This window comes from Aspergillus japonicus (assembly GCF_003184785.1).
Source record: "Aspergillus japonicus CBS 114.51 unplaced genomic scaffold BO86scaffold_41, whole genome shotgun sequence".
NCBI lineage: Eukaryota > Fungi > Ascomycota > Eurotiomycetes > Eurotiales > Aspergillaceae > Aspergillus > Aspergillus japonicus.
This window is the reverse complement of record NW_020291678.1, coordinates 19,084-33,559: the sequence shown is the minus strand read 5'-3', so window position 1 is coordinate 33,559 and position 14,476 is coordinate 19,084. Positions and strand designations below refer to the sequence as shown.

The window sequence follows — 14,476 nt, the reverse complement described above, 5'->3', positions numbered from 1 at the left end:
ATCTGACTGGACTGCAATGGACGACGTCATTACTTTCCCCTCTCCGGTGGACCATTGAGTACAGTACAGTCGATGTACCACCAAGTACAAGTACCACCAAGTACCACCAAGTACCACTAAGTACCACTAAGTACCACTAAGTACCACTAAGTACCACTACTGGTACCACCTCAGCCCATAAGGCTTCCCTTATAACAAGCCAAACTTCCCCTCTCCCCGCATTACACCAACTCACCAACTCATAACTCCCCAACTCACAACTCACCATCCACCAAAATGAAACTCACCCTCTTCTCCACCAAATCCTACGACACCCACTACTTCACCACGACCCTCACAGCGGTGCAACCCACTATCCCGGAGCCCATCACGCTAACCGCGCACCCCTTCCCACTAACCCTATCCACCGTCCCGCTCGCCCGCAACAGCACGGCCATCTGCGTCTTCGTCAACGACACGCTACCGGCCCCGGTCCTCCACGCCCTCTGGGAAGCCGGCGTGCGCGCCATCCTCCTCCGCTGCGCGGGCTTCAACAACGTCGACCTGCCCGCCGCCGAAGCGCTGGGCTTCTTCGTGGCGAACGTGCCGTCGTACTCGCCCGAGGCCGTGGCCGAGTTCGCCGTCGCGCTGCTGCAGACGCTCAACCGGAAGACGCACCGGGCGTACAACCGCGTGCGCGAGGGCAACTTCAACCTCGAGGGGTTCCTGGGGATGACCCTCCATAACAAGAAGGTCGGGGTGGTGGGGCTGGGCCGCATCGGGATGGCGTTTGCGCGGATCATGCGCGGGTTCGGGTGCGAGGTCGTGGGGTTTGATCCGGTGCGGCAGCGGGGGTTTGCACGGCGGCAGGGGCAGCTGGGGACAGGTGGGGGGGAGGCTGAAGCTGGAGCTGGAGCTGAAGCTGGGGTGGAGGAGGGGCCAGCCGAGGCGGAGCAGGACGAATTCACCACGCAGTTGGCAGGCCGCTACGTCGGCGCCGTCGCGGACCTGCTCGCGCAGTCCGACATCGTCAGTCTGCACTGCCCGCTCACCGAGGCCACGAAGCACATCGTCAACGCCGAGTCGCTGCGCGGGCTCAAGCGCGGCGCCATCCTGGTCAACACCTCGCGCGGCGGGCTGATCCACACGCGCGACGCGATCGGGGCGCTCAAGGCCGGCACCCTGGGCGGGCTGGCGCTGGATGTCTACGAGCAGGAAGGCGATCTGTTCTACAACGACCACTCCGCGGAGATTATCCACGACGACACGCTGATGCGGCTGATGACCTTCCCCAATGTGCTGGTCGCCGGCCACCAGGCCTTCTTCACGCAGGAGGCCCTCGGCGAGATCGCCCAGGTGACGCTGTCCAACCTGGCGGACTTTGTGGGCAAGCGGCCGTGCCGGAACTCGCTGGTGCGCGAGGGCCATTTGTTTGTGGAGGAGGATAAGCAGCCGGTGCGGTTGTAGCTGCTGGTTAATGGGGTGGGGTGGCTGTTATCCACCTGTGTTCAATTTCACTCCAGGGCGGCTTCTCGTGACGATTGATTATCCAGTACGAGCATCATCTAGTTTGCAGGCTAGTCATGTATACGCTCGATTTACTGAATTCCAGGTGAAGCGTCATTGATTACAGCCGTTATGAATGCTTCCACAGGAGTCGCAGAATCAGCAATCTTGACACCTGTTTCCTCATTGCCTGGGCGGAGCCAACCACGCAATCTTCTATCAAAGGCACACCAAGGCAGTCCAAGCATTTGACCCATTTGCAGCGCGGTCACAGATTAGCTAGGCAGACACCCTGAATACGGTGGGCTATTGGTGCCAATCTGCACCAGCCCCTAATTCTGCTGGCAGTACGTACTAGTAGTCTATTTAGCAACTACCATTTCTGGGGCCTCTCCGTAAGGCTTCTTAAGCACCCACCACTTTGAGCAAGCCTTTGCACGTACAAACTATACTGTATATGATCTTCTACTTTTCTCACTGACGCTGCCTCTCATTGCAATGGTACGTCTCGCTTGTATCTCCTTTTCGGGCCTTATCTATGAGCTCCAGCGGTGTAATTGAACCAATTGTTTGTCTAATACCAGGCATAATTCTCCGCGGAGACGTCGATTAGCCAGGGGTAGTTGCCATCGTGGTGTTTCGAGCAGCCGCTTCCGAGCTTACCATTCTCCTTGACCATGGAATTGGCCTTTTTCTTATCTGCGTACAGCCACGCGTACTCGGAGCATCGACTAGCCGAGGACTTTCGCATAATGAGTGCCTTGCCCCTGGTATCGCTCATTGGATCAGTTACTGTCCTGCTTGAGCGGGAGATGAAGTCTTGGAACGCTTACCATCCAGCCTTCCCTTTTCTTGAGATGCTTGCCGGAGAGGAAGAAGCGGTTCCACACCCCGGCGTGCTCACCGGCTGGCTTGGACGTTTGGTGAGCTGGATTGCCATCCGTGTGGCTTCCACCAGGGGCTTGAGCCTGGATTCTCCGCAGTCTCGGAGTGCCAGATCCCACTTGATCCCGATGTATGCCTTCTCTGCTTTGGCAAGAACATTCTCGTGGACGGTCCGCTGAGCAGGGGAGGAGAAAGCAAATGGTAACAGAAACAAGCACAGAAGAACCAGTCTTGCGTACATCGTGACACACTGTGCTGGACTCTGCTTGGTTGTTGGGATTTGAAGAAGTTGACCCGAGTGGACCTGGATTCTCTCTGTTATTTATGCTTATGCTGAGCAAGTATGCCAGCATTATCATTCCTTCACCCTCTGTTCTTCTGTTCATTTACCCTTTTTAGAGATGAGTAGGACAGTTGGTAATAGCCCAAGGCAGCCCTTGAGCTCTCACTGCACCTGTCCTTCCTTCACTTCTGCATAGATATTCAGTAGAAAAGGCAGCTGAGACTTGGGGGAGATTAGAGAAAGTGAAAGGACTAAGGATGAATGGTGCGTGAGTGGACACCATACCACCGTACTGAATCACCAGAATGCACCGAAGCCCAATTGATAATCAAAAAGAAGAAAAGAAAATAAATAATTAAATAAAAGGCGCACACAGGCAGAATCAAACAACAGTGAGAGTAACGATATACCCACGACAGCCAAAAGAAAAAGAGAAAGCAAAAAACGACAGCAGTCGGATTTGAACCGACGCCTCCGAAGAGAATAGATTTCTAGTCTATCGCCTTAGACCGCTCGGCCATACTGTCTTCTCTGGTAGATGCTTATGTCAGTATAATATATATCCAGATGGCATCAGTGCACTTATTGTAACTCGACTAACTATAGTTCATGCTCGTCGAGTGACTCCAACACTAACACCCTGCAACAACTACCGAACAAGCAATGACACTCGTCGCCAAAAGCAGAAGCAGCCCTAGACCCACTGCCAACAACCCCCATACACCGGCGTAGCAAATCTAGCACTGTACATCATGCTAGTCTAATACAAGTCCATCCCAAACCCACCCAAGACCACAAGCCAGATTCCCCCTTCTACGAAGGCTGTGAGTAGACAATCGCGCGGTGGACTTGGAAGGTGTGACCCTGGCAGGAGATCGTCCGATCGGAGTATTCGCCCTGTTCGAGGAGGAGGTTGAGCATCCTCGTGAGGCGTGGATGGCTCGTTTGGTCTGTTGGCATTTGAGGAACTGAAATTGTGGTTGCGGATGCTGATGTAGAAGATACAACACAATCAGACGGGGGCATGAGAATGGCGGTGCGGCATCAGTATGAGGTCAATATGCATCGCCAGCTGGAATAGCACTCCTTAGTTGGGACCTCCGGGCCAGTCAGTGAGTTCGCTAGAGACCAAACATAACGATGCAAGCTCCCTTTGCCGCATGATGGAAGAAGGTCATTGACATATCAACATCTATCAAGAGCATGCATCCATGACTCTGCTCTCTCCACTCCCCCACAAACCCCTTATCTTTACCCCAAACCCCCTTATGCATCAAACAACAAACAGTATAGTACATATGCCCTACCTAACCCAAGAAGAACAACAAAAAAGAAGACAGATATCAAACCAAATCATCGATCATAATCATCATCGTCATCAGAATCAGCAAATCTACCAAATATATACCCTTCCAACCAGCCCCAACCCCTATACTATACTCATCTCCCCTCTCCCTCCCCCTCCCCAATCATCCCAACCAACTCCTCATACTCGCCCGTATTGCGCAACATATTCCAAAACACCCCCTGCTTGGCCACGAGATTACGCGGCGAATCGTTCCTATCAAGAAACACATTAGCCAAACTTCTACCACTTCGTAAAAAGAAAGGGAAGAAAGGGGCAGGCAACATACTCAACAATCTCCCCGCCCGCCATAACCAGCACGCGATCGTAATCCATAATTGTGCGCAAGCGATGCGCGATCGCGATGATCGTGCAGTCCGCGAACATCTCACGCAGCACCTGCTGCATGTGCATGTCCGTCTCATGGTCGACGGAGGCCGTCGCCTCGTCGAGGAGCACGACCTTCGAGCGCCGGCAGAGCGCGCGCGAGAGGCTCAGCACCTGGCGCTGGCCCTGACTGAAATTCTCGCCGTTGGCGGCGACGGGCGTGTCGAGGGTGAGGGGGCGGCGGGCAGGTTTGCTGGGGGTTTCCTCGGTGGACGAGGATGGGTGCGCGTGCCCGTGGTCGGGGACGGGGACGTGGATTGAGGAGGTGCAGGCCGATAAAGCCGACTGCAGTTCGGATTCGCTGGACTCGCCGAAGGGGTCCAGGTTCGACTGGACGGTCCCGGAGAAGAGGACGGGTTCCTGCGGGATCAGGGTGACGCTGGTGCGGAGGCGGTTCAGCAGGATCCGACTGACGTCGACCCCGTCGATGGTGATGGTGCCCCCGACGATGTCGACGAACCGCAGCAGGGACAACCCCAACGTACTCTTGCCGCTTCCGGTGCGGCCGACGATGCCGATGCGTTCGCCCGGGTGCGCGACAAAGGAGACACCGCGGAGGACATCGGGGCCGTCGGGCTGGTAGCGCGCGGTAACGTTGGAGAACTCCACGCGGCCAGAGGTGGGCCAGCTGGCCGGGAGGGTGGTCAGCGCCTTGTGGTGCTCTTCCTTGGTGAGATTCTCCTCGGGCTCAATCTCGGCGTATTCCTTCATGCGCTGGAAGGAGTTGAGCTCGATCTCCAATTCATTCATGGTCCGGACTAAGGTGAGGATCGTCTGGCTGAGGCCGATGGCGTTGGTCAGCGAGAAGCCCACGAGGCCGGCCGAGCCAGACCAGAAGTACGCGACGCAGCCGGCGGCGGCAGAGACCGAGGCAGCGCAGAAGTCGGACCGGACGGAAACCCAGCGGTTGCAGTTGTACTGCGCCTCGGCGGTGCGCGAGTGCACAGCTAGCTTTTCCGCTAGCATGGCCTGGAAGACCTGGTCCATACCAGTACGGGCACGGATCACGCTCAGACCAGAGATGGAGTCGGTAAAGTGTGAGAATACAGGGGAGTAACTGATAGAGCGAAGTCGCTTGATGGACACCTGGGCACGCGTGTACATCTCGCCCATGATGAAGCCCGCGGAGCAAATAATCGCGGCTGGGAGTGCGAAAATCGGCATGATAGAGGCAACGCTTGCGATCCGAAGCAGGAACCGCAGTGCGTTCTCGATGGACATCCGCAGCCACTCGACCAGAATCGTGTCCATCGACCGGGTGTCGTTTCCGAATCGATTGATAGCTCGTCCGATAGGGTTCTGGTCAAACCAAGAAATGGGCGCTGAGAGCACGGCGGTCACCAGCCTTTGATGCATGGTTTTGGCGGCTACCCAACTGCCATACTGGTATATAAGATTGTTGCAGACCTGCAGGAAGAGGAAAGTAAAGATAGCGGCCGCATAGATTCCCAGGTAGAACAGCGTGTCAACGTGTTCCTGTTCCTCGTACGCCCCTGTCCATATAGAGAGCCAGTAGGTGATGGAAAAGTAGGCAAACTGGACCGAGATGGTTGCTAGAATGACAAGAGGGGCATAGCCGACGCCGCCAAACAGACGCATATAGCTGAACACTAGATAAGCAGGTCAGTAAGGACCGTTTGTGGTAGGATGGTACCGTAAACTTACTTAGTGTGCGCGGGACACGTCCAGTAGAAGATGTTTCTTCGACAATCCGTCCTTGCGCAGTCTTCTGTTCTGTTACAGGGGGAACCGGGGGCACCGGAAGATCCGCCGAATTGAAGGGTTGCTCTACCACTGGCTCGTCCCCAACTGGTAACAAATCTGGCTCACTGCCAGGCGTGCTGCAGCCTGACGGCGACGCAAGGACCGGTGTGAGCGTCCGCGGAAGCGCTTGAACGGGGACCAGCTTGCCATGTTCAAGGCGAACAATGGACTCTGCATCTTGCAAAGCTGCGGGGTAGTGGGTGACCAGAACGACAGTCCTATCTTTAAGCAACCCACTACGGAAAGACTTCTCGTACACGAGACTAGCGGTGTGGGTGTCAAGGGCAGAAAAGATATCATCCAGCAGCAATGTTGACGATGACGAATACAAGGCCCGCGCAAAAGACACTCGTTGCTTCTGACCTCCCGACAGAGATGTACCCTTCTCTCCTACCCGGGTCATGTCACCAGCGGGGAGCTGTCTCAGATCCTGGGCCAGGCCACTTGCCTCAATAACCGTGGCATACCTACTCTCGTCGAAGGGACTGTAGAATACGATGTTCTGACGGATTGTATCGTTCTGGAGCCAAGGAGCCTGTGGAACATATGCAACATCCTGGGGACAGAATGCAGTGCCTGACTCCAGGACGGTCTCGCCCAGACATGAGAGCAGCAGGGTCGTCTTCCCACTACCCGTAGGGCCGGTCACGACGTTGAGCGAATTCGGCTTGAAACTGATGGTCACATCCTGCAGCCTGAAAGCGGCGACAGGCGATGGCTTGAAAGTCGCATTGATCAATTCCAGCGGACCCTCGGGATGCCGTTTGATCTCGCCCGCTGTCTCGAGAAAGTTGTCAATGCGGCGGAGTGATTCCGAGCCCTGCGCGGTGTATCTGCTGACGTTCGAAAGCCAGACAAATAAGACTCGCAGTGTTTCCATGATCGACAGGGAGGTAAACGCGACAGGGGCACGGAGTGGTTGACCTGTGAAAAGGATGTAGATCGAGAACATGACCAGCAAGCTCAGCAGCGGCAACAGCTCTCCAGCCATGGAAATCAACGCGGCATACACACTCCTCCACCACAGACGGCGTTGCTCCACGCGACGAACATCATTGATCGAATCGATGGCAGCATGTTCCCAACCAAAGTACTTCAACGTCCGGATCGAGTTCAGGTATTCGGAGATCTTGGATAATCGAGCGTCGGTAGCCCGCATAACAGAGCGTTGGATGCGAGATACCTTCCGTGACGCCAGAGCAGGAAGGGGTGACAAGCATAGTAACGTCAAGACCCCAAACAGCGATGGCCATCCAAGCATCTGGTACAGAAAGACCAGGGCCAGTGTGATGGATATCGGGCCTGCAGTAGCCAAGTAGAAGATATCACGGGAGTTGTAGATGGCGTCAACATCGTACGACATCAGACTCGTCAGGTTCGCTTGACTTGATTCCGGCGTCCCCTTTGGCCCGGCGCCGTGCCGAGATTTCTCCTTCTTAGCATGATGGTGATGCTCGCCGATAGAGCCATCGTAGATATAAGAGCGCATCGCAGTCTGATACAGCTCCTGAACGAGGGAAACGTTCACCCGAACAACAAGACGCGTGGAAGTGAAGATATACTGCTGATAACACAACGAGCGCGTGATTGGACCAACAAACAAGAGCGCAATCCACAACGCCGGGTGGAAAACCGCACTCTCAGGATCCTCCAGATACGCCAGTAGTCGCAGCATCGAATACGGCGCCATGAAATCAATCACCGCCGTCATGGCCGACCACGTCATCATGGTGTTGATCTCGGTCTTCAGCAAGCGGCACAGCGTGCGGAAGGTCTTGCCGCCTTTGCGGCGCTGTCTCTTGATCTTCTCCAGCCACCTCAAGGGTTCGTCGTAGGACGGCAAAGGAGGGAGATCGTCCATGGTCAGATCCCGACGACAACCCCGGAAGATCACGTAGGTGATCCACTCATACGAGCAGTAGTAGGAGAACAGGGAGCACGTCTCTTCCGGAGACGCTGCTTTCTCCTCCGTCACGGAACGCTCGATCTCCGCGTCGCGGATCATCGGCCGTCGTGGACGGGGCGTCCCGAGCGCGATCACCACCACAGCGGCCAAGCTAGCGACAATTCCCGCGCCGACAGTGCTCGGCCGGTAGGTCGCGTCGACGATCGTTATGGGCACCAAATCCTGCACCACGGCCAACGCCAGAGCCGCGACCACCACGCCGTTCATGCGCCGGTAGAGGTGTGTCCGATAGTCCTTGTTCTTGCAGCAAATATAGCCCACGCCCAGCAAAACCACGTACGTCAACAACAGAGACCGTTTCCAGCTGCCGCTGTGCCGCAGGTCGAGCCAGCTCAGACAGCAGGCGGCGAGCGCAGCAGCCAGGTGCGCGAATGCGGAGGGCAGGTGCACCAGGATCTCCGACGGGCCGTCTGCTGCTGCTGCGGACTTGAGGTTGTCGCGCGACTTGGGCCGACGACAGGCCCCATAAAGGAACCGCAGGAGGATCGGAAACAAAGCGATTGCCCATGATGCCAGTAATATAACTAGATGCAGGTTCCCTGTAGCTATAAAAGCCGACGCCCGCCGGGTGCGATTCTGCCATATACTTCTGCAAAGATGGCCCGCGTTTGTTAGTCCCAGCACCACACTGGAATTCCAGCATTGGGAAAACGAGCGACTCACCGCTGAGAAAGGCCATGGTCAGGAACAAATTCAGTGGTCTCCCCCGGCAGCTGAGCGATCACAGGCCCGATCGCTTGTTGAAAGGGCGCAACAAAGTACTCCATTGTGAGAAAGGGAAGGAGAGGAAGGGAGGGGGGAGAGAGAGAGCACACAGCAAGGAAAAAGGCTCAATCAACTCATGGGCACCAGCAAAGATCCCGTCATAACCGAGCACGCAAGCTTTGTGAGGCTTATCATCGGTCTCTCTGGTCGGCAACTGTTATTCGACGGCAGCAGCGCCCATTGCGTGTGCAGGAGGACAATTCGCCGGACAAAGGCCTAAGCAAGGGACTAGCAGCGCTAACTGGGGCTGGCGGGGAAAAGCTGAGTGTGGGAGGAGAGGGAGCTTGGAGAAGGGGAAATTTGGAGAGGGGAAGGAGGAGAAGGAGGAGGAAAGTGGTGTCATCGCTAACAGAGGAAAATAACGGACGTTGCCGATAGCGGGGGGTGGGAAAATTGAGGTAAACCTGCCAATGGAGAGGATAGTCTATCGGACCAAAACCCTGGCTCCGAACCATGGATGCGATGAGCGATGAAGGCCATGAGAGTGTGTCGCTGCCTGTGGCTGCCTGTGGCTGCCATCTGATAAGCCCTCTGCCAATGAGAGTAACGGAGCAACCGGCTGAGACTGGGTTGATGCCTAAGGCAGACAGTTCTCTTCCACTTTCCTCTGTATACACTTCAAGCAACATCCAGAGAACTTCCATGGTCAAGGACCACTCAAGGCTACTTGTAATATGCCGTACAGTACAAGTGGCAAGATGTCAATACTACTCTGTTCACTGAGGCACATATCATATCGGGACATTTCAGTCTCTCTTCTCATAACAAAGACAATAAACGATTAAACAATAACTGAAGATCTCCGGTCCTTAGACTACGCATGAATGACAGGACCGCGGGTACAACCCCACCCAAGGGCTTGAGGGCTTGACTCAGTATAATCAACGCCAGAGACCCCAAAGAAGCCTAAACAATGAGGGAGGCCACGGTGAGCCTTGTTCCTCCCGCGTACAATGGCACAGCCTACTGACTAGAATCTCAATTGTTGAACTGATCATGAGCCAGAGAATGACATTCTCCTTGATATTACCCTGTGAAAGTTGAATCCCAAACTTCCCAATGAACCTATAAAATGCTCCTGCCCACTCGTGATCTTCCGGCTCATTCACATACCACGCAGGTTCACATGAGTGCTCAGTGCTTTCTATGTATGATACATCCGTTAAGCAGAAGGGAAAGCTTCGCCGCGTGGAGTACAATAGTTGTTTAGCGCAAATCTCAAAAAGCCCACACCTGTGTGCCTGTAAGCCAAGCCATCCAAACCCAAACCCCCGCAACACATCGGGCAAAATGCTGGACTACCCCCATTATGCCGCTGACCTCACTAAGCAGCAGCTGAAGAAACTAATCGAAGTCCTGAGCATCGACAGCGACCAGGATGCCGCCGAGACCGAGTATCTCGGGCAGATCCGCAGCCCCCAGGTCGTGCAGCAGATCCAGGAAGCCATCCGCGGGCTGCCGACGGAGCTCCGCCAGCGCGCCAAGTGGGTGCGCATGCTGCGCCACGATGCGAAGGCCGCCGTGCTGTGCGAGGTGCACGAGGAGCTCAACGCCTTCGTCATCGGCAACCTCTTTGCGCTGCTCAAGCGGGAGGTGACCCGCAACCTGACCTTCCTGAAGTGGTACCGCGAGTTCTCGCCCGAGGAAGTCAACAACCTCGTCGACGCCCTGCTGGCGGTCGCCGGAATGTGGTGGCTGCCGGAGTCCAAGGACGACGTGCCCCCCACGGGAGCCGTCTGCTTCCAAGAGAACCAGTGCGAGGCGTGTATGCTGGCGAGGATCGTGGATGAGCCATGGTGCCTGCGCAATCTCCGCACAACGCTGGTCAGCCGCGTGCGAACCAAGCCCGAAATCCGGATCCCCAAGTTGCTCCCTTTTGTGGACACGGCCATCGGATCATTCGCCCCTGAGGGGGAGGCGGCAGTCAAGGCCTACGGCGGCCTTCCGTGCGAGCTGGGCTACACGAGCAGCTGCCTGGCCTTCAAGGTCAAGACCGCGCGCGCGGACGCTCTGTATGTTGCCGCGCGGCAGCTCCGTCAGGCGAACGACGTGATGCAAAGGGAGCAAGCCCTGAAAGACACGTTGCGGCACCGCACGCGCTCTCGCGCAGCAGATCAACCGTACCAACCAAAAAATATCATCTACAAGGAAAAGAACTCACAACAGGCAGATGTTCATTCCACGGTCCATCTCAGGGTGGCTCCTGGTTCTCGACGACGGAACGAGCCGGTCCAACAGCCCAAACATGCCAGAACCACACGGCTGCCGCACCTCGACAGTATCGCGGAGGAGACAGGTGTTGAGGATGTCGTCGTTGAGGAGGCTACCAAAGTACATGTTGATTACGCGGGAACCGCCACTTTGGTGACCCCGAGCCATTCGAAGTGCGCTGTTGACAATGTGGTAACAGTTCGTCCCTTGAACGTGAAAAAGCCGAGTCTGGGAGAGGAAAATGCTGCCCTGCTTCATAACGAAGCTGCCTTGCCAGAGGCCCGCATGATGAGAGTCCCTAACCCTGACAGTTCAGATTTGGAGGAAGACAGGCTGGAGCACGAGATTCAAGCGCTGTTGCTTCCGCACATTGCCAAGGTACCTCCCGTGGGTCCTAGATACTCCTCTTCGACCACAGGATTGACGCAACGCCGCCGAGCGGAGCGTTCCGAGGATCTAGATGACTTGGATCTGACCAGCATATGTAACGAAATAGGTCGGCAAGAAAAAGCTCTTTGGACGCCGACCTTCGTTGATCATATAGTATCGCAACCCTATCATCAAGACGGACCATCCTCGTCAGAGTATAGTAGTATCCACACCACCACGCGATCCGCGATTCCATTCTTCAATGAGTCCCGTACTAGCAGGCGGGATTAAAGGATTGAGGTGACTTGGCTGATTTCGTTGGTTGCAGAGGACGACGGCGTTTGGAGGTAGCAAGTTGAGTTTCCCATGTACATTGTATCTCAATTATAATATAAGCTTCATATAACAAGCTAATAAATAATAATGAAAAGAAGAGAAAAGTAAAAGCAGAAACCGGTCATTATTTCAAAGTCTCCCAGCCATGCGTGATAGTTCAGTTGCGGTCCAATGTCGTACTGAGCAAGAAGTAATGAGGCCATGGTACAGTCATAGTCAAGGGATCCGCGAGGCCGTAAAGGATATTAATACAGCATAAGACAAGGTCAAGGTAGCGAAGAGTAAACAGCGATATCCGCAATGATTAGGAGACGGCCTGCAACTCCCAAGACACCCGATAGTGTTAAATATTAGCAAGAAAATAGTTACAAGCAAACTTTAGGCGTACACAAGAGGGCAACGGCCGCCTTGAGTTTAGAGGACGCTGCTAGCGACCCCGTGACTCACTCCTTTGAACCCATCGACGTGGGGGGAGAGAGTCATGGTTTTTCTGCGTCGGGAGCGCGAGGTCGATTCGTCTGATGCCCGGCCGAGCGTGGGAGTTGAGGTCCCGGAAGAGGTCGGATCGCTACTTTCGTTGGCGATGCCGGCAGCTTCGTTGTCCACCTTCTTCTGGGCGGCTTCGCGAGACCGCTCATAGCGGAGCTTAACGTCGCCTTCCCATCGAGTTTTGAATAGACGATCCCAGATGGTGAAGAAGGGCTGCGAAAAGTTGGTTTTGATGCCCCAGCTTTGGTGGTGGATATCATGGTAGGCCGCATTGTTGGAGGTAAACTGCTGCAATGGGTCCCAAGGAAAAGCGTAGCCGCAGTGATCATCCACAGTTTTGATGGTGGAGAAAGTGAAAAACCACATGCCCTGACGGTTGCTCATGCCAGCCGTGAGGAATGCAACTCCAGTGCCGGCCGTATCAAGCAGAAAACCTTCGACGGGGTGGTTGTACAGAGCTCCGAACGCATACGGGACATACAAACGATGGTGGCGGGAATGGAAGGTCACTGATCGATGGTTAGTCTTATTCCAGGCTCATTTGGATCTCAAGCCTCGCGCAGTCAAAAGCTGCTGGTTCACTTACCATAGAGCCAACGGTTCATGTGCATTGCGCGGTGCAGGAAATACTGCCAGGTGTCGACGACACCGACGGCCCACACGAATTGCAGGGCAGGGATGAGGTACCAGTAGAGAGCACTGGCCGCTGACAGCTCCCAGTTGGTGAATGCCGGAACCTCGGCTTCCACCCCATTGTCCAAAATTATCGACTGAGTGCATCCCGGGTAGTGCCCGCCAGCTACCGCTCCTCCCAGCATTGACCAGCCATTCTGCGACAGATTCTTGCTGAGACCCAATGCGTCGATCCCGACCAGCGCCAGCAGCTGGGGGAGAGCCTTCTGCGCCAGGCGGAGTCGACGAGCCCAAACCGCAACATTGTATTCATCCTTACCCAAGTACTCCGGGTCATCGAAATACGCGACTGCCAGACCGGCCATGGTTTGGATGATTTGCTGAAGAATGACGTCCCTCACGACCTCCCAGCGTGTGACATGATTCCGCTTCAAGACTTCTGCGGGTGTGTGAAGACGGTATTGCGGGAAGTAGTCGTTGACATCGATGTAGTGATAGACCATCGACAGAGCCCAATAGGCGATGATGGGAAGCATGAGGGCGAGAACGTTATCCGGAATGGGGTCGAGAAGTGGAGGACGCGGAGTCAGGGTATAGGCCGGAAGAGGCGGAAGGTCGAAGACGACCGAGGTATTGGTAGCCATGGCGAGACGGCTTCGCAGTCGTAGACTGATGACGATTTGTGTATGTAGTAGGATAGCAAAGGAACAACCGGTCAAGCACACTGCCGCATGGGTGGCTTGAAAGTGCCGATGTGGAGGACGAAGCTACTGGTGCTCAGTCCGCTTGCAGATCTGGTCGGCGCTTAGATCGAAGGGAGGCTGGGTTTGAGAGTATAAGGGAGTTCCAACTAGCGATAGTGATTGACTAGAAGGAGATGAGGAGACGTGAAACCGGGGATAAATTAGAAAGATATAATCCGCACTATCCGGAGGTAAGTGGGACGGGGGGGAGGGGAGGGTGGGCGAGCGATCACTCCAGCAGTGGCGGGTGATATTGGTGGTGGTGGTGGTGGTGGTGAGATCCTCTGTGCTTCGGAATCCTAGCCCAGGGGAGCGGCCCACCAGAAATGAAAATCAGGGGACGAACGAGGCTGACACTCCCGGAGAACTGTTGGGGCTGGTAGGTATAGAACAAGAACACAAAAGTTCAAAGCACTCGAGACAGAAGAGAGAAAAGAAGATTGGGGTTCTTAGAGAATTCGAATTAAAGGAAGGACGAGGAGGTAGAGTTAAGGATAGTAGAAAATGATAGTTGAAGAATAGATCTTTTTTTTTTTTTAAGGAGGGTAAGATAAAGACTGACTGATCGAAGATTGGGAGGGGAAACGAAGAAGAGGAGGAGGCGAGAGAGAGAGAGAGAGAGTGAGCGAGTGAGAGAGCAGAAAGAGTAGCCGCAGTGGCACCACTAAAGCTACTCAGTCACTACTAACTAATGACCGTCAGGTATGGTAAGATGATTGAGTGGTTGGTGGCTGCAAACAGCAGACGGGAAGGCAAACGGGAGGCGGTCAGGTACCCGAAGACAGACATGTGACGAGATAATTTACCGGATAGAA

The 14,476-nt window shown here is 55.0% G+C and overlaps 5 protein-coding genes and 1 non-coding gene across 6 annotated transcripts; 2 read left to right on the top strand and 4 right to left on the bottom strand.

Annotated features, from left to right (window-relative positions):
• The first annotated feature begins 235 nt into the window (after nt 1-235).
• On the top strand, nt 236-1,927 carry BO86DRAFT_390706 (2-hydroxyacid dehydrogenase). The gene has a single exon (XM_025672459.1). The coding sequence runs from the start codon at nt 277-279 to the stop codon at nt 1,444-1,446; it is 1,170 nt and encodes a 389-aa protein (XP_025525687.1). The 5' UTR covers nt 236-276; the 3' UTR covers nt 1,447-1,927.
• A 132-nt stretch (nt 1,928-2,059) lies between these two features.
• On the bottom strand, nt 2,060-2,611 carry BO86DRAFT_401432 (uncharacterized protein; the record flags this gene model as incomplete). Its single annotated transcript, XM_025673775.1, has 2 exons — nt 2,060-2,252; nt 2,319-2,611. 2 exons carry the CDS (start codon nt 2,609-2,611, stop codon nt 2,060-2,062), a joined length of 486 nt encoding a protein of 161 aa, XP_025525686.1.
• Nucleotides 2,612-3,098: 487 nt separating this feature from the next.
• On the bottom strand, nt 3,099-3,180 carry BO86DRAFT_t196. The gene has a single exon. It is a non-coding gene; the product is annotated as a tRNA-Ser (tRNA).
• A 913-nt stretch (nt 3,181-4,093) lies between these two features.
• Nucleotides 4,094-9,284, bottom strand: BO86DRAFT_411298 (putative ABC multidrug transporter; the record flags this gene model as incomplete). The annotated part of the gene is made up of 4 exons (XM_025674574.1): nt 8,779-9,284; nt 6,051-8,704; nt 4,288-5,995; nt 4,094-4,214 (listed from the first exon to the last, which is right to left on the bottom strand). The coding sequence occupies exons 1-4, from the start codon at nt 8,880-8,882 to the stop codon at nt 4,094-4,096; spliced, it is 4,587 nt and encodes a 1,528-aa protein (XP_025525685.1). The 5' UTR covers nt 8,883-9,284.
• Nucleotides 9,285-10,170: 886 nt separating this feature from the next.
• Nucleotides 10,171-11,751, top strand: BO86DRAFT_380944 (uncharacterized protein; the record flags this gene model as incomplete). Its single annotated transcript, XM_025670746.1, has 1 exon — nt 10,171-11,751. One exon carries the CDS (start codon nt 10,171-10,173, stop codon nt 11,749-11,751), a length of 1,581 nt encoding a protein of 526 aa, XP_025525684.1.
• A 459-nt stretch (nt 11,752-12,210) lies between these two features.
• Nucleotides 12,211-13,562, bottom strand: sur2 (sphingosine hydroxylase; the record flags this gene model as incomplete). The annotated part of the gene is made up of 2 exons (XM_025668179.1): nt 12,211-12,794; nt 12,872-13,562. The coding sequence occupies 2 exons, from the start codon at nt 13,560-13,562 to the stop codon at nt 12,211-12,213; spliced, it is 1,275 nt and encodes a 424-aa protein (XP_025525683.1).
• Between the last annotated feature and the right edge of the window lie 914 nt (nt 13,563-14,476).